The sequence below is a fragment of the Microplitis mediator genome, chromosome 8 (assembly GCF_029852145.1).
Source record: "Microplitis mediator isolate UGA2020A chromosome 8, iyMicMedi2.1, whole genome shotgun sequence".
NCBI lineage: Eukaryota > Metazoa > Arthropoda > Insecta > Hymenoptera > Braconidae > Microplitis > Microplitis mediator.
Genome location: NC_079976.1, coordinates 11,641,104 through 11,661,600, shown reverse-complemented (window position 1 = coordinate 11,661,600; position 20,497 = coordinate 11,641,104). Strand labels below are relative to the sequence as shown.

At 35.4% G+C, this 20,497-nt stretch overlaps 2 protein-coding genes across 3 annotated transcripts in view; one reads left to right on the top strand and one right to left on the bottom strand.

Moving 5' to 3' along the window:
- LOC130672897 (lachesin) overlaps positions 1-20,497 on the top strand; it is a 670,825-nt gene that overhangs the window by 101,921 nt on the left and 548,407 nt on the right. The gene's annotated exons all lie outside the window — the stretch shown is intronic.
- Positions 20,433-20,497, bottom strand: part of LOC130673388 (nucleolar protein 58-like) — a 936-nt gene continuing 871 nt past the window's right edge. The window contains exon 1 of the mRNA XM_057478378.1: positions 20,433-20,497. This exon is cut by the window's right edge and continues 871 nt beyond it. Coding sequence (XP_057334361.1) covers positions 20,433-20,497 — 65 coding nt within the window.

Sequence of the window (20,497 nt, the reverse complement as noted above, 5' to 3'; positions counted from 1 at the left end):
ACATTTCAGATGTGTAGACTTAAAATATTAAATTAAAATTCAAAAAAAGCTTTGAAATGTGGGATTGAGTGTAGTATATTAATGTGTTTACTTAGATAAAGAAGGATTGAGAATGAGCAAGAGGTTGAAGGAATATGTGCTTATATAGTAGGAATGTAAAGCCGCAAGAGGAATCTCTATTCACATATTGGAAATCATCCGGTTCTCTTGCCTCCTCTTATATCCCATCTTTTTCTCTTCTTCCGTCTTCAGCGTATTCTTTATAGTGCAATATAGTAGTCTCCAAGACTCGTCGTTGTCGTTTTCCTGTGTCATCACGAGTACGCTATATCCACCGGAAAACATCCTAAGGCGACTCGAGAAATGTCTGATATCGGGGAATTGATCAGCCAGGCAAAAAGTCAGGATAGCTAAAGCAAACATAAATCGCATCAAGTTATTCACTCTTATACGTGTCAGTTACTGTCAATCTTTTTCGGGTTCATAAGAATCGTGGTTGCGCATCAAAATTTCTTCTTTTTTTTAATTTTTTGATTCGATAACTGATTGTGATAATTGCTATAAAATTATTTATATATTTACATATTTAATACATTGAGGAAGGAGATTCATATAGACGCGTGAATTTCAGTCGAGTTTGATTAATTTTTTTTTAACGAATAACTCATTCGATGCTTTTTCAATTTGGCGTACTTATGGTATTTATATCTTTAACTACTAAAAAAATTATATATATATTTTTTTTAATTCAAAATGGGCAATTTACAATCTAATTTTCCAAAAAGATCACAGAGCGAGTTGTTGATTGGCGTGACGTGTAGCTCATGTTGTATTGATCCAAAATAAAATATAAACTTTTCTTAGTGTTGATTAATGTCATAGTTTGTAGATGAACCTAAAAAAAAATGAAAACAAACAAAAATTTTTGCGGATCGGAACACTTTATAAAAATTTGGACAACGGTTGACCCTACGGGCCAGCCCCAAAACTTCCTGCTGTTTCCAAGTTACTCGAGCTGGAGGACATTACTGCGAATATATTTTCGAGCTCTTGGAGCTCGACAATGATTTTGAGTAAATTTATTTAGATCTTTTCATTGATAGAGATTTTAAGATGCTAGATATTTTATTGGAGCGAGAATATTTCAGATAGGCATGCTGCGGCTCACTTCAGTTGGGTAGAGTTTTATTTTTGGTAGGGTCGCTTATGACTGAGTTGTATACCTGCCGAACCTTTTTTAGTCAAAATCAAAAGGTGCAATTCAAATTTGCAGTAAATGATAAAAAAATTTAGTTATAACCTATGAGCAAAACTTTAATCGTGAATAACTTTTAAAAGGTTGATTTTATCGGAAAAGTCAAAGAGATCTTTTATGTAGAGTGGAAAATTTTCTATTAAAATCGTTTTTGAGATTAGTTGTAGTTTTATTTGCCTCAGAGATAAAGAATTAAACGCAAAAAGTCAAAACATCCCATGTTATTTGAATGGGAAATCCCGAGTCAAAACATTAAACGTAAATTTAACGTTTTAAACGTGAATTGAACGTTTTTGACGTTATGAACGTAAATTGAACGTTTTTAACGTTTTGAACTCAAATTGAACATTTGGACAATGACCGGCTTATGAGGAAGGAAAGAGATCTCAAGGTCTTCCTTGAGAACATAATCTATGATGCTGTCACCTATTAAACCAAGAACATTAAATTGAAGACTGCCACTGCCATTAGGTTGCCTGATAAAAAATTATTTTAAATTATTATAATTGAGTATAAATGATTTTATATGACATCATTTATAAATACATATGATTGTACGTAATTATACATAGAATTATATATATATAAATCTGTATATGTTTAATGATAAGATCGAGCTTCGCCCGCCGAAGGCGGGCGAAGCTCGATCGTAATTATATTGATAGTTTCGTTCAAAGAGATCACTGTGTAGTACCGTCCTCGTACGCTTATTCATACCACATAGTTAAGCTGTAAAACAAAATTAAATCGGTGCCCATGGCAACTGGTTTATTTATTCTTCATACAGTCCAGCAATACTTTAAATTAAGTAGAAGAGATCACTGGGAGGGTGATACATTGGGTGGGAGTGATCTCTTCGAATGAAACTATCAATATAATTACGATCGAGCTTCGCCCGCCTTCGGCGGGCTCGCTCGATCTTGCCATTACATTTCAAGTTCCATTCTTGAGATCACTGTGTAGATATTCAGAACTTTAATGAGCATACTTAATAAATTAAATATACAATATAATAGATAAATGATGTTAATCGAGTTGAATTCTCTCTTTTTTTGTTTTTTTTTATTTTTAACAAGAATTAACAATTTGTAACGATTTGTTCAATTAACAATTGAACACGAAAATTAGTAAATTAATTACAACTATATCAACATATGGAAGTATTTTAAGTAAACAATAACATAGTTTAAATTAATTATAATAACATCAAGATAATATTGACTCAGCAAAAGAATTGGTATCATTAACAATGGGTCTGTTATAAAAATTTTCAAATACTTTTGAATTATTAGACCATCCTGCCAAACTTTTAATTATATTTACGTCAATTCGTTTCTTAAAGGCACTTGAAGTTGAAGCGTGTCTAAAACTATGAGGAGTATAGATCTCGCCAACCCCACACTCTGATAAAAAGAATCTAAGCCATCTACTGATAGTATCCTTAGATGCTTTTTTATAAGGTTTCCTAGTAGTGATAAATAAATACTCAATATTGTCAGCTAACTTTGACGTGACATTTAAATATCGTTCTGAGTAGATACCACGCATAGATTTAAATTGTTATTCAATTTTTGTAAAATTAAAAGGGGTTGAAACGCGCCTCGTCTGGAAGACTCAACTTTATCTGGAATTTCTATTTCATATCCTTCACCTTTTTTAATAATGTTACTCCTTTTAATTAAAGAAATTGTTTGAATGCGATGAGCGAAGACTAATGCTATCAAAACAAATAATTTTGTTGTTAGTTGTTGTAAGTTGAGATCATTTACCGGACTTAACAACTCTAAATTTTCAATTAACGGGTCTAAACTATAAATTCTATCATATTTGGGTTTAGCAGGCTTAATATTATAAGAACCTTTAAGTAAACGCGATACCAAAGGATTTTTTCCAATATCCTCATCACAAACAAGTGATAGCGCGGAACGAATAGTATTTAAAGTACTATACTGTGCTCCTTCATTAAATTTTTCGGTTAAATATTCAACAAAAATTTCTACTTTGGGTTCAAACATATCAATTTCCTTTGACAAACAAAAATAAGCCCAGTCACTGATTGGTTTGGAGTATTGCTTCAAAGTCGAAATAGAAATGGACTTGATAAGAATGTCAATGGCTTCATGATTTATATCTTTTGGTTTAAATGCTTGGTGGATAATCGAGCAGCCATCAGAGACAGTTTGTGAGCCAAAGGATGTTGAACTTGTCTACAAGGAGAGAGGAGTAAATTAACATCTGGTTGAAAAATTATAGGTTCTGAGTCGAGCAGCGATAGCCACAATGGATACCATGGCTGACCACGCCAGTTTGGAACTACTAAAATTCCACAAGCCTGGTCAGCTTGAATTTTTTTTAATGTTTTTAAAATTAATGAAAAAAGAGGGAAAGCAAAAAAATTGTGATGGTTTCAGTTGATTGTAAATGCATCAATACTGACTGCCAGAGGATCACGATGCCAAGAGCAGTATTTTTTGCATTTTTTATTTGAAGATGATGCGAAAAGATCAATGTCTGGTCTGCCCAGTTGAGAAACAATCTTATTAAACGCACCAAAAGACAGTTCCCTCTCAGTGTCTATATTTTCTATCCTAGATGCTCTATCCACATTATCCTTAGAAGGAATGTATGAAGCAAATATCTATATATTCCTGCATTCACACTAAGACCAAATGTCAAAGGATAAGTCATTTAAATATTTATACTTTGTACCGCCCATTTCGTTAATATACGCAATTGTAGTCGAATTATCGATCCGTAAAAGAACCTCACAATCAGTAAATTCAGATGCAAATGTTCTTAAACCATTAAAAGTTGCTAGGAGTTCCAGATAATTAATGTGAAAGCATCTTTCCATGAAGTTCCAGTGTTCATAAGCCACCTGCCCATCACAAGAGGCACCCCAGCCTGTAGTTAACGCATCTGAATAGATAGTGATTGTGAACTTAGGATTTCTAATATGATTTTTTGAATTCAAAATATTACTCGACCACCAGTTAAATTCATTTAATAATGAAGGGGATATACTCATAATCTGATCATAGTTATTATTAGCTTCTAATAGAGCCAGATAACGTTGTTGTTCAAACGCATTAGAATGAAACCAGCCATAATTAACTGCTGGACAAGCTGCTGTGATATTTCCCACATATTGGGAAAATTCCCTGATGGTACAATGAGTAATATCTCTAAATTTTTAAACTAAATCATATAAATGAGATCTCTTTTCTTCTGTTAGTGCAATTGTCATTTGATCTGAATCAAATACAAATCCCAGAAATTTGCAAGACGTTGAAGGGATAAAATTAATCTTTTTCTCGTTCAAAATAAATCCTAGAGATTCTAAAAACTCGCGAGAAGTTTTTAAATTTCTTGAACATAGAGCAATAGAATCAGCTGCCAACCACCAGTCATCTAGATAAACTACTGGTATCAAACCTAACTCTCTCAGGTAGCAAACAATAGGTTTAAGATTTTTGTAAAAACCCACGGTGCCGTACTCAAACCAAATAGTAAACAAATAAATTCATAAAGACGATTATTCCAAATAAATCTGAGATATTTCCAGAACCTTTTATGAACTGGAATCATAAAATAGGCATCTTTCAGGTCTAAATTAGCCTTTTGACATTAATATCAAGTTGTCCGATAATCCTCCATTGTAAAATGGGCAATCTCTATGAATTTATTCAAATTTTTTAAATTGAGAATAAATCTCATTTTACCATTTTTTTTGGGTATAAGAAAGATACTTGATAAGAACTGGCCCTCTTCCTCAGCACACTCTTGAAAAACACCCATTGATATAAGATCATTGACAGCATTTTGCATCTCGAAGTTATTACCAGATAAATGATTATTGGAAGGCACTGAAGATTGAGTTGGTGTAGAAATAAATGGAATTTTTTATCCAGAAATTGACTCAAGGATAAAGGGGTCAGAGGTGATTTTGGACCAAACGCGAGCGAAATATTTTAACCTACCAGCAATAGGACTCACCTTTATTTCTTCTGCGTCTGAGTGTGTTGAGCTGGAGGGAACTGATTCCCTGCTCGGGATCGAGTTGTCATCTCGGATTGTTCCTGTTTGCAACCGATGTTTTTATGAAAAAACGTCTGTAGTCCGTCTGATTGGAGTTGGTCCGTGAAGCAGACGGGCCTCTTCAAAGAAGAGTGTAAGAAAGTTTAAAGAAGTTTTAGGTCGAGCTAACTCTCTTCGTGGTGTCTGATTTATTAAAGACATGCCAGTCTTTTCAACGGCAACAGCGCTCTTAATTCTTGTGGCCAGGTCTTCACCAAACAAGAATTCATCGGTGGGTGAGTCTTCGACAGACTTCCTTTTTTCATCAACGCAAGGATACAACTGGGAACGTCTGGACTTGGAAAGCTGGAAAAGCAGCTCACACATCATACCACTGGAGTCACAAAGAAGCTGTAATAGCTCGTCTTTGTCTACTGGCCCGGGAAAAAATGATTTTGCCTAATTATATATAATCACTTATACATGATCAGATCCAAAAATTGGCCAGATCTGATTTTATATAATCATGCATGTACGAAAATTTTCATTTTTAGAATCTCATTTAGAAATCTGTAAATTATTATTTTAGTAATTTAATTAGGATTTATTGTTTTCATCAATATAATTGTCGGTAAAATTTAAATAAAAAAAAAAATTATAATTCATTGACTACTATTTTACAACGCAGTAACCCGTCCAATTAATGTCCCACGTCGACACTGCTCAACATTGGTTGTCGCTGGATTGTAGTCTGATCCTCTACTCTGTTACACACTTATAAATACGGAAAGTTTATGGCATTATTTAACTCAATTGATCAAATTGATACATCCTACGTAAATAATGAACCTAATGATGAATTTGGTTTTGTACATAAATTACAAACGAAGTCATAAGATATATATATATATATATATACATATATATATATATATATATATATATATATATATATATATATATATATATATATATATATTCAAATCTAATTATCTATAAACTTATAAATATCCATATCGATATCGATTTATACTTTTAAATTCCTGCCGAAACCTTTGAACATTCTTTAAGTATTGGGGATTTAAGTTTGATTGATAGTTGACAAAATAAAAATTTAATAACATTAAAATTAAATAATTGTAATATATATATATATATATATATATATATATATATATATATATATATATATATATATATATATATATATATATATATATATATATGTATATATATTAGGATGCGCCAAAAAAAAGAACTAATTTTTAACTTCCCGCTAAGAAAATCGACGATTTTCGAAAAATTGGGAAGTTAATGTTTTCACCCCGATTTCCGAAAGTCGAGTTTTCATCAGATGTCGACGTTTTGAGGTCCTAGGAAGCTATTCTGACTATTTTCAGAATGATGTCCGAGTGTATGTATGTATGTATGTATGTGTGCGTGTGTGCGTGTGTGTGTGTGTGTGTGTGTGTGTGTGTGTGTGTGTGTGTGTGTGTGTGTGTGTGTAAACTCTTTGTAACTTCTCAACTAATGAATCGATTTAAATGGTTGAGGTGACAATCGAGAGAGCTTGTTGGCCCTCAACTTCCCTGAAAATTTCAGATCATTTGATCAAGTAGACTCGAAAATATTGGCGAATTAATGAAAAAAAAATTTTTTTTTTAGTTTTTTAGTGATTTCTCAGAAACGACTTGAACGATCGACTTCAAAATTTAATTAGCTCTAGAACTTTATAAGCTGCGTCGAATGTCACCTCAACCATCTCAATCGGTTAATTTGTTCGAGAGATATCGTTGGAGAAAGAAATGGTAAAAAAACGGTTTTTTGTGAATATCTTCGAAACAACTGAACCAACCAATTTCAAAATTTTATCAGCTCTAGAATTCAAGAAAACGCGCCGATTGCCACCTTAAACGTCAAAATCGGTTGATTAGTTCAAAAGATATCGGCGCTGAAAAGTTAAAAAAATCACATTTTATGTTATTTTTTCCGGATAAATCAACATATAATGTGCTAAAATGTGTCTGAAATCATTCCAACTCTTTCTCTTTATAGTCTCTTTCAATCATCAGATAATGTCATATAACTTGTTCCTTAGTTTTAAACATACTGTCAGCAAAAAATTGAAAAAACCCAGTCTTTAATGTTTTTCTCGGATATTCCATATATTATTGCTCTGACCTAAGTCAAAACTCATTCAAATCTTGATTTTGATCACTGACATCGATTTCTGCCTCAATACATTTATTTCAGAGAATATAAACGATAATAAAAATTTAAAAGCCGCTTCTTCATTAATGATTTTCGATTCTTAACTTTTTAAACACTAGCATAAAACGTAACTTGTTAGAGCTTGAAAAGCTCATAAAGAAATGATTCCATGTAATAGCATTTTCGAGCTCAAAGAGCTCGAAAATATGTTCGCAGTGATGTTTTCAAGCTCCTTGAGCTCGAAAACAGCGGGAAGTTTTGGGGCTGGCCCGCAGGACCAACCGACGCCCAGATTTTTTTTCTTTAGTTACCGTGAAAATATCGTTAAGGATGATAAAAAAAAAATTCTGGTAAAGTTTGAGCTCTTAATATTAATATTAAGAGGTGGTGCTTCGAGATTTTTAATTCCCCATTTAAATAACATGAAAAAAAAAAAGTTTTTTAGTGTGGAATTTTCTACCTCGGCAATGGCTCATTGTATGAATAAGCCCAGTATATGTTTTTGTAGGAAATTTAACGCTCTACAAAAAAAGTCTCTTATCATTTTTCGGTAAATCTATCTGTTCAAAAGTTATTGGAGCTCGAAGTCAAGTTAGAATAAATTTCGAGATCTTTTTACTTTTTAGGCGAAACTATCGGGCTTATCATAAAATGTCATAAACTTTTTTGTAGACAATTTTATTTCCTACAAATTATTCCTGATAAATTTTTTTTCAATTCTGCATTATTTGTTAGTTATTTCTATTTTAATGCCAAGCTCTTAAAGTCGATCAGACTACTATTTTTATAGGAGCTTGGAAATAAAAAGGAAATAACTAGAAAACAATGCAGAATTTGAAAAAAATTTGTCAACGATAATTTGTAGGAAATAAAATTGTCTACAAAAAAGTTTATGACATTTTATGATAATTCCGGTAGTTTCGCCGAAAAAGTAAAAAGATCTCGAAATTTATTCTAACTTGACTTCGAGCTCCAATAACTTTTGAACAGATGGATTCATCGAAAAATGATAAGAAACTTTTTTTGTAGAGCGTTAAATTCCCTACAAAAACATATGCTGGGCTTATTCGTACAATGAGCCATTGCCGAGGTAGAAAATTCCAAACTAAAAAACTTTTTTTTTTCCATGTTATTTAAATGAGAAATCAAAAATCACGAAGCGCCACCTCTTAATGTTAATATTAAGAGCTCAAACATTACCAGAAATTGTATTTATCATTCTTAACGATATTTTCACGGTAACTAAAGAAAAAAAATTAGTTCTTTTTTTTGGCGCACCCTAATAGATATATATATTGGACCTATATACATAATTGAATATTTTTAGGTTTCATATCAATGAAGTCTGATCAGATCTAATAATATATAGGCTTATATCTAATTATATATGGGTTTGTATCAGTCATGTCTGATCAGATCTAATTATGTATGGACCTATATCTGATTATATATGGGTTTATATCAGTCAGATCTGATCAGATCTAGTCATATATTAACTCATATATAATTATATATAAGCCTATATATGATCATACATAGGTACATATAATTCAGATCTGATTAGATCTAATTATATATAGACCTATATATAGCTTTATCCATAGTTCGAGACATAATGTATTAGTCAGACATGATCAGATCAAATTATATATAACGTCAAGCATAATTATACAGGGAGTTAGATATGATGATATATAATTATACATTAATTCATATATAATTATGTATAATTATATATAATTTCATATACACTAATGGAAAAAATTAAAGGATCAAAAAAAAATTCTAAATTTTTAGGCGATTTTCAACAGGCTCTAACTTTGATAGAAATGGTCGTACAAGAAATAGAAAAAAAGGAAATTGTAGCTCCAAGTGTCTACTTTTTGGATTAGAACTTTAAAATTTTTTAGCGTCAGCAGTTTTTGAGTAATCTTAGAAAAACCAGCGACAAAAAAATTTTCAAATTTTTTTAATTTTTTTTTTTTGGTCTCCGGGCGTGGAAAAAATTATTTTTGCTTAACCACTATGAGGATCGGATACCTTCATTATTCAGCTTTAATTTTTTTTTTTATGGACCTTGATACGTCCACTTCTCGCCGAGATATCGGTCTTCAAATGGAAAAGGATCCTTTTGTCTTTGATTATCGATATCTCAGAAACCAATAATCGCACAGAAAGTTAATGGTGGGTTTTTAAAACTTCAATAAATTCCTTTCAACGATTAGCCATTGTTTTTTCGAAAAAAAAATTTTTTCCTATCGTCACATGAATTTAAAAATGCAACAAAAAAAGGGCTTTTTGTGTTTTTTTGGAAAATCAAGCGCTGAAACGAAAATATTGTGGAAATCGATAATGTTGACTGTGCATTTTACAGCTCAATATGTCCACAAAAACCCTGCAGAGAGCCAGATTAATCCAACCAGCCGTTTTTTTGTTTCACGCGATCAAATGTTTCAAAAAATTAAAGGATCACGTTTTTTGCTCTGAAAAGCTCATAATCTTTAACAAGATGAAAAATAACATTTTTTCGGAGCTTTGTCCACAATTTTATTGCAGACAGTGCTTAAATTTCCAAAAAAGAAAAAAGATTTTTTTCGAAACAAAAGTTAAAAAAAAAAAAAATTTTTTTGAATTTAATGTCTGAGAGATCAGTAAAATCACGGAATGCGGCGACGTAAACGTGTTAAAAATTATTGGGTGTTGGTTTTGTAAATTTCCTAAAGTTATTCCAAAAAAAAATTTTTTTGAAAAAATTTTTTTTTTTTAATTTTTGTTTCGAAAAAAAACTTTTTTCTTTTTTGGAAATTTAAGCACTGTTCGCAATAAAATTGTGGACAAAGCTCCGAAAAAATGTTATTTTTTATCTTGTTAAAGATTATCAGCTTTTCAGAGCAAAAAACGTGATCCTTTAACTTTTTGAAACATTTGATCGCGTGAAACAAAAAAACGGCTGGTTGGATTAATCTGGCTCTCTGCAGGGTTTTTGTGGACATATCGAACTGTAAAATGCACAGTCAAAATTATCGATTTCCACAATATTTTCGTTTCAGCGCTTGATTTTCCAAAAAAACACAAAAAGCCGATTTTATGTTGCATTTTTAAATTCATGTGACGATAGGAAAAAATTTTTTTTTTCGAAAAAACAACCCAGTAAACACATTGACGTAAATTTGACGTCAGAGTGACGTTACGCTATGTCATCATTTACGTAAGATATAAGTCACGAATGAGTCAGGTGTGACTCATTATTTCCCACTTTTTTACGTAAGATTATGATGTAAAACTAATGACGTATGCATGATGTAAATGTGATGTCTGTGTGACCTTCTATGACGTCAATATGACATATGGATGATGTCAAAATTATCCATTCGGAAAAAATATTTTGAAAAAGAAAAAAATAAAATGAAATACCGAATTTTTGATTTGATTATTACCGCGCGAACGCATTGTGAATTCTGAAACAAGATTAGGTAACGTTAAATGATGAAAAAATCCTGGGCGTCTGCTGGGTTCGAACACGGCTCCTCTTGGCTGGTAGTCCTGAACATTGCTCACTGGTCCACATCACGAGAGTTCAAATCTCGTACTTAATTGATGTATTTAGAGTGAAATGCCGGAAAAGACAGAGTTAATAAGTTTTCGTGATGGATTTTCACAAAATTTAAAAAACTCCATGAATTTATATGAAATTTTATAGAAGCAATATTTGTCGACCTCGATGATAAATGTATAAAATTTCATTAAGTTTCATCAAATTTTTTAATTTTTTGTTGTGATGTGAAATTTAAAAAATCTTAAATAAAATTTTGCGAAACATTAAATAATTTCACAAAATCGTATGAAATTCAATCGATTGAAAAATTGTGATACTAAACTTTAAAATCATAATAGCAAAAGAGTTCAAACTGTCGTTACATTTTCTTTGTCATCCTAAATGATATTTTCGATATATCATTTAAAAAAATAAAGTTAATTTTTTTATGCTCACGCTAATGTTTTAATCTAAAACGTCTGAATGATCTATTATCGAGTTTATCGATTACTTTGACCCCAAAAATGTTCGACGTTTAGTTGTTATTTTTACACATTTACACATGTTTGAAAATTCATTCTATGATTGTTTTATTTCAATGAATAGATGATAAAAAACTATGACTCGGACATTACATCAGCATTGCGTAAAATACTGACTTGTTACTGATGTAAAGATATTATTTAAGAGTGACATCCACATTACGTATAACCGTGACTTTGCTACTGACATAAATGTATGATTTTAAAATTACGTCATTATGATATACGGATAATGACTTTATTATTACATACAATGTGATGTAGATTTTATGTCAAACGTACGTAATACATAAGTCATAACTGTGACATAGTACAAGAGTCATGCTTACATCAATATGATGTCACAAGCTTTACATCATATTAAAGTCATGTAGAACGTCAGATTGACATCAAATTTACATCAGATGTCGTGACATTGCTATGACCTACGTATGACGTCAAAATAAGGTCATGTGTTCACTGGGAATGGCTAATCGTTGAAGGGAATTTATTGAAGTTTTAAAAACCCACAATTAACTTTCTGTGCGATTATTGGTTTCTGAGATATCGATAATCAAAGACAAAAGGATCCTTTTCCATTTGAAGACCGATATCTCGGCGAGAAGTGGACGTATCAAGGTCCATAAAAAAAAAAATTAAAGCTGAATAATGAAGGTATCCGATCCTCATAGTGGTTAAGCAAAAATAATTTTTTCCACGCCCGGAGACCAAAAAAAAAAAATTAAAAAAATTTGAAAATTTTTTTGTCGCTGGTTTTTCTAAGATTACTCAAAAACTGCTGACGCTAAAAAATTTTAAAGTTCTAATCCAAAAAGTAGACACTTGGAGCTACAATTTCCTTTTTTTCTATTTCTTGTACGACCATTTCTATCAAAGTTAGAGCCTGTTGAAAATCGCCTAAAAATTTAGAATTTTTTTTTGATCCTTTAATTTTTTCCATTAGTGTATAATTATACATAATTATATATAATTAGGCAAAATCATTTTTTCCCGGGGGCTCCTCATGATCATTAAAAATATTACAAATGGCTGTACCCATAGCCACTAAACTACGACCACATAAATCCTGATGATTAGCTAAATATTTATCACGAGATTTAGCCGTTTTATATAAAAGTGGAAGTAATTCAGGATTGAGAACCGGAGCAATGAGAGAACAGTTTCCTTTATTAGGATAAGTGTCATTCATTCTCGATTTATCATCTTTGCTCAAACCAGATGCTAATAAATTGTTGGATTCTCTGTACAAAAATCAATCTTTATTCTTATATATACTTTATTTAATTATTTCTTTTTACTAAATATTCTGTTCGAAATAATATTTCGAACAGTGTCGCATTTAAGTCGTAGTATATATATTTGAGTTGAGTTCAAAATGTGTATATGTTTACTCAAAGAAAAGAAAGCTAGCATGGATCAAATTTTATGACCTTAGGTACTTGGGTCGACGAGAGATTCCAAGTAAATGCAAGGCAATATGTTTTTCTTCATTTGCACTCATATATATATATATATATATATATATATATATATATATATATATATATATATATATATATATATATATATATATATATATATATTTTGAACTTAGAGATCTTTGTTATACAAAAAGAGGAGAGGTTATTGGACCTCAGTGTTAAATAATATTAAAAGAATAAGTTAGTCTAAGCTAAATCTCTTACGAGTGAAGACATACCCTAGAGCGCGTATTTTAATAAAAGATATAATATTCATTTGTTTAATAAATTGATTTGTTTCATTCACGATTACCATACCTAAATTCCCAACATAAATCTTTCCAACATGAAGCTAATTCGGGATGAAAAGCAAAACTTTTATCCCTTAAAATTTTTTTTTCCGAACCCGAAATTTGGAGAACTGATTCGCTGAGGATGGGAACATCAGAACTGTTCGTCTCCTGCAACTCCACTGACGCCTTAGTCTTTATTTAAGTCATTTAAATCATTTTCGACTTCGTTATCAGAGTTCTCACTCTGACCTTGGTCTTCAACATCTAAGTCTGCAAGAGCAAAAGATCTGGGTCAAAATAAGCTATCAGGCAGAAAAAATTATTCTCCTGACGCAAAAATAAAAAACAAAGAGAACAGGATTGTAAAACAAATCCAAACTTCACTTGTTTTTATTTATTTATTATTAATTTAATTTTAATTTTTTTTTTTTCTTATTCGACTCAGTCAAAGCCACAACAAAATTATCAAAATAAAATTTGTTGCCCAATAAATAATAATAAAATGTTTATTCATATAATTTAATACTTACCCTCAGATAAAATATTATCAACAGGTTCATTAATTAAATCATTTGATGGCTTTTCCAACTCAATTAAATGTTGGTACTTTTCTAATTTTTTTTGTAGTAATTCTAAATGAGAATTATTTTCAATTTTACGTTTGCTCATTTTATTTAATAAATAAATGAAAAAATAATATTTTATTTTATGATAACTGATGAAATAAATAATAATCGAAAAGAAAAATTAATATCGGTGTTGTCTCAAAGCGCACAAAAAACGTAATGAAGAATAAATAAACCAGTTGCCATGGAAACCGACTTAATTTTGTTTTACAGCTTAACTATGTGGTATGAATAAGCGTACAAGGACGGTACTACACAGTGATCTCGAGAACGAAACTTGAAATATAATTATGCATATAGGTCCATAATATATATTGGACAATATATGTATGTATATTATGGACCTATATGTAATATATATATGTATATATATTAGACTGGATTACTTTTTTAACTTCCTACTGAGAAAATTGACGATTTTCAAAAAATTCGAGAAGTTATTGGTTTCACACTGTAAAGTGAACGAATGCGCAAAAAGGATCTGGTTTAGGTGTGATGGAATTTTAACAATTAAAAATTACGCAGATTTTATCTATATATAATTTGGTTATTTATTTACACTTTATACAGTTAAATATGGTCAGAATTAACATTAGATAGCGAATGCGACAAGAGAGATAAGCGGTAGCGAATGCGACAAGTAAAGCGGTTTAAAATGCGTGGTAGTTAGTTTTTTTTTTTTTTTTTTTTTTTTTTTTTTTTTTTTTTTTTTTATAGGAAGGAGATTGAGGGAAAAAATGCGTCACCGCGCCGTAGAAAACAATATTCATATGAAAGGCATAAGCTGCTCTCCATATGCCCATTGTTCTCCGTGTGCCGGGCTCCTCCCCCAAGGATGTATTTACTTAAATGATGTTTTAAGCAGATAACTGTATCCTTGGGGCCCTACCGGCTAAAAACCTCAATCTCTCCCTTCTTCAGACCTAGCACTGCGGGACCGCGTTAGCATTACTTCGCAGTGCTAGTCTTCCTCTTCTTGTTATAACCGGGTACCCCTCGACTTCCGTGGTCTTGATGACGAGGCTTACGAGGTCACAATTTGGACACCTTTTGAACTCAAAAGTTCTAAGGGCGCCACTGAGAGTAAAATTGCACGATCTCTCAGTATCGTGTGCAAGGCAAACAAAGCAGAGAACAAAAGAAATCTCGAGGATGAGTCCGAAAATCTCCTTATCCAGGCTGGACCACACAGCTGCAGAGTTAGGTTCTAATTTTGAATTTAATCAATCACTTAATGAGTGGTCGTCAGACTCAACATCATTAGTCGATCGAGAATAATTATTTCAATAAATTATATAAAATATATCCAAATTTATTTATAACAAATATGGTGGCAAACAGATATGCTTTCTACTTAATATTAATTCTCTTTAACAATAATAAAACTTTAAGTTTTCCCGACAATTTTAACGTGTTTATAATTTTAATAATTTCCATATAAATTTTTCAAATCTCTATAATTATTATCACTTCCTTTATTTTTAACAATTTGCTGGTGAGGAAAAATTTAATATCAGATCACACACACACACGTACAATATATTCGCACTTATAAAATTTATTACCGCCTAAGTTCTGGGTTTTTGTTGTCTTAAATTTTTCCAGTGATGCGGTCTGTGAGACTCGGCACCAAGGTCACAATGTCCAATAATTTCTACCAAACTAAATTTCAGCACCTCCTAGAGAACGGTCGGTGAGACTCAGTATCTCTAAGAAAATACCTGCTAAATTAAATGTAATTTAAATTTTAAGAATTTTAATTATTAATTAATTAGTCAGTGGTCGCTAGACTCGACTGAATTAATTAATTAATCTGACGCTACCTAACAAAGATAACCCAGACACTTATACAAAATGGCGACCGAATACTCTCGAACCCACGCCGCGAAAACGATAAATTTTATCCCTGACTTATACGTATAATATACGATTTTCTCAATTAATATTTTATAATAAAATTAGTAAGTAATAATTAATTAATTTGACCAAGGTGTTATCCACATTTACCGAGGAAGTTCCAGGAATCGATGATGACGCCATGAGATGAAAGGACGCCGCTCGTACTTCCTGATGCCAGTCGCTGATGTTTGTCGGATCTTTTCCAGCTGCGGTTTTAAATAATTGTCCTTAATTAATTACGCGGTTGCCAAACTCAGTGTAATTTGAGTTGTTATATAAAAAAAGATCTCGACAAAAGTCACAACAATCGTGGACTTCGAGACAAATGTATCCGGGGTCAAATATAGACTCACCGTTTTTTTTTTTTTAGACACGGGGTCTTTTCGACTCGCCGTTTTTGTTGTTTTCTTTGATTTATATAAAACTCACTTTTTATTTATTTTGTTAATTGTTACGGGGTCTCGCGACTCGCCGTAAATTGTAATTTGCTTTGTGGTATTGTGCTGTTGATAGCAAGTTTATAATATTGTAACAATTTTTGATGCGTCCTATCTGTAGTAGCACCAGGCAGTGAGTGAGTCTCGAGTGCGTCTCCGTGTGCTGCGAAGCCGGCATCCCCACTCTTGATTCCATCTCAGGCTCGTATCATCCAAATTTCAAGTAAATTTTTATCTCTAGAAATGGCGGGACTCGGGGCCCCATAAAGTACCCATTCGTCACACGGCCAAACGTGTCAACCAATCAGTTAGAGTTTTATATTATCGATCTCTAACGGCGTGGGGGCAACGGTGATGCGTGGGCCGAGAGCGCAGTCGAATAAAATTCAAATTCAAATATTTTAAAATAAAATTAATTAAAATCCCTGTTATATTGTCGCCGTCGCTGTTCATCTTCTTCGGCTCTACACAAGCTCTTCTTTTTTCTTCTCCGTTATCAGCGTTCGGGCGTATGTTGTCATTGTGTTAAAATTGTCTGCCGTCGCCAACATCCAAGGTATTACCAGGTCAGCGGCATTTGGCACTCCTTTCTCCTCCTGAAAACGCAGCCGTATTTCAGACCAACGCTGACAGGAAAAGAAAGTGTGCTCGGCAGAGTTGACAACTTGCGGACAGTACTGGCAATAAGGATCGGTTCTGATCCTCATGCGATACAAGTACTCATTGAACTGGCCATGACCGGAGAGAAATTGGGAGAGGTAATAATCCACCTCTCCTTCTTTCCGTGAAATCCAGTCACGGACTCGTTCAATGAGCCTGAATGTCCAACGTCCCGTTTCCGCAGATTCCCATCGCTCTTGCCAGAGTTTCAGGGTTTCCTCGCGTTCTCGAGCCTTAACTCTTTCCAATGGTCCTTCCCCAGCCTGACGGGCATCCCAGATGCGTCTCCTCTCGAACCCTAAAAGGTCGATCGGAATCACACCCGCGATGACCATCACGGCTGCTTCCGAAACCGTTCGGTAAGCGCAAGCTATCCTCAGTGCGCCTCTCCGTTGAACAGATGCCAGTCGTCGACGATAGCATTCTACTTTAAGTGACTCACACCAGATTTCTGCTCCGTAAAGCATTATCGAGTTTGAGACACTTATGAGAGCCCGTCTACGGCTGCTCTTCGGTCTTCCGACGTTCGGCATCAACCGAGAAAGGTTTGCTACCAACTTTGCCGCTTTATTAGCCGGACCGACAATCTGATCGCGAAACGTAAGTTTCGTATCGATCGTCACCCCGAGGTATTTCAGAGAACTTCCACTCTCGACGTGTTGATCCACGACGAGAGCACGGAAAGGACTTGGAAACCACCTCTGGGCTGTGAGTACTATAACCTCAGTTTTCGCCTTAGCTAATGCCATACCATGGTCATTTAGCCAAGCGTCCACTTTGGTCGCGACCAGGCTTGCCAATCTCTGCGCACTCTCGTAAGAGCGCGCAAGGATTAGTGCTGCCACATCGTCAGCAAACCCCTCCAGTATCACCTCACTCGGTATGTCTAGACGTAGAAGTGCGTCGTAAAGGATGATCCAGAGTTCCGGTCCTAAGACAGAACCCTGAGCCGCTCCTCCACTCAGCTTCTTCATCATCTCGCCAAAAGTAGTCTCATAGATCAAAAAACGATCACGTAAGTAATCGTGAATGATCCGAATGAGATACTCGGACAGACCTAATTTCCGAAGCGCTTCCATTATATCCGGCCATCGTGCCGAATTGAATGCATTTTTGACATCGAATGTCATCATAATGCATACTGGACGGGATCGATGGTTTCCCGTCCAAGCTCTTCTGGCAAATGAAAGCGCTTCCGAAATAGCACCGATTGTGCTGCGACCCAACCGAAAACCATGTTGGTTTTCCGCTAGACCACCGGCATCTGCAACTTCAATTCTCAGTCGATTACGAATTAACGATTCGAGAATTTTTCCAGCTACGTCCAACATGCAAAGTGGCCAGTAGGACGAAGGAGTATAGGGCGGACCCTTTCCTTTGTCCAACAGGACTAACCTTTGCAGCTTCCATCGTGCAGGAAAAACTCCAACCGAAATGCAGGAGTTGTAAGTACTCAAAAGCAGTTGTTCGTGCTGAGGAAGGAGGGCCTTATAAACCTCAACGGGGATACCGTCGGGGCCCGGGGCCTTTCCTCCTTTGAGATTCTTTACAACCACCCGCAGTTCAGCTGCTGAGAAAGGTGGACAGTCGTCATCGGATATAGTCCAAACTAGACTGTCTCGATCTTCACGTTCCGGAAACAGGATATTGACTATTTCTTGCATCGCATCAGGTTCCATAGGTGATACTGGACTGCGACCCAGGAATTTTCGAGTAACAATCTGGTAGCCAAGGCCCCATAGATCATTATCTACTTCTTCGCAGACCGCCTTCCAGCATCTCCCTTTGCTTTCCTTGATCGCCACAACCAGTCGCTTCTTCGCCGCTTTGTACTCTTCGTTCTTCTGCTGCCCAGTATCACGCTTTCGCGTCCTGAGTGCTTGCCTCCGAAGACGCAAACACTCAGCCCTGAGCAGTGCGATCTCATCAGTCCACCAGTAAGCTGGTTTTCTGCGTGAGCTCGCGGAACTTCGAGGCATCGCAGCGTCGCAGCCTAAGACGATAGCCTTCATCGTACGGCCAACAATCATCTCAACATCTTCGCGCGTCTCAGCAGACATAGGAGAGAAGGCCTCAGCGCTGTCTGAGACTGCCTTTTGTAAAGCACCCTCATCCAGCTTCGAAACCCTCCAACCTACCCCTTCATTGATCGCTGGGACACAATCGCAGGGTTTCCCCGTAGATCATGTACCGTATACGAGATGTATTGATGATCGCTAGCCGTAAACCCCTCCAAAACAGCCCAGTCCGAGATCACCGCAGCTATCCGTTGAGTAGCAAATGTGAGGTCAATTATTGACCCACGTGTGCCCACCCTGCGGAAGATTGCAGTGTTTCCCTTATTCACAATGACAAGATTGAGACCTGCCATCATGTCCAAGAGCTCAGTACCGCGCGTGACGGTCCATTCCATCCCCCAATCGATGGATTTCGCATTGAAATCACCACCTATCACGATTTCTCCCTCAAGATTGTGAACGACTCTTTCGAGTTCATTCACCCTCTTTCGGAAGTCAGCGATAGGCTCGTTGGGAGTAAAATAGCACGACACGAAGGTGATCGCAGGCGTAACTACCCATACAATACCATCCCTGGATCCACTGTCCTTCACGGAAACAGACCCTAGGTCCGGAATCCAAATTGCCGCTGTCCCCGAAGGGTCACAGAACCAATTTGGTCCGGACGCTGAATGGTATTGCTCTGAAACCAGAACAATATCCATTCTGCAGTCTTGTCTCCGCGCCAGAAGTAGATCCAGCGATGTCCTGCACCGTTGTAGATTCGCCTGCAGCACCTTAGCCATTTTTATGAAAAGTGCAACGCCTCGAACCGATTGTGTGATCGACAGATCGCCCGTCTCCTACTGCTGCACAGAGGTGGCAGCGTGGTAGATTGGGACAGGCCTTGGCCTGGTGGTCCGCCTGGCTGCCACGTCAGCAAAGGCCCGACGGATCAACTTCCACCTTACATGATCCGGCCGAATGACCAAGACCATGGCAGCGAAAGCATCGATCGAGCCGTTCCCAGCGGCGGATACGGCAGACCAACCAGCCCACTTTTACCTTTTCCAACGTCTCTAAGGCAGTGGCGACGGCGCATCTTGCCTCAATAAAGGCACGGACTGCTCCCCATTTATTGGGTTTAGTTATATTAACTTTGAGCTCGTCCGCACCTTCACCGATGCTCCGACGCAAGGTCGCCCTTACCTCATCAACTGTTGTCGCAGCGTCCAGCGCGTCAATAACCACCGTAGTGGTAGGAACGAGATGGCGCACCGCGACAACTCCACCAGCCGCCTCGGTAATCTTCTTATCGAGAGCGGAGCGATCTTTGACAGATCCCTCGAACTCAATAAGAAGACCGCCTTTCCTGGCTGTCCTTATCGATCTTACACTAGTAGTAAGATCCTCCGGAGAGAGTTTCGATCGCAATGCTTTCAAAACTTCCCCAGACGATCTCGACTCACCTGGTGTGATCAAAACGGCCTCCGCCCGTTGTCACCTCTTCTGCCGCTTGGCCTCCTTGGATGCTGTGGTCCGTTCCGTCGCTGGTCCATTGGGTG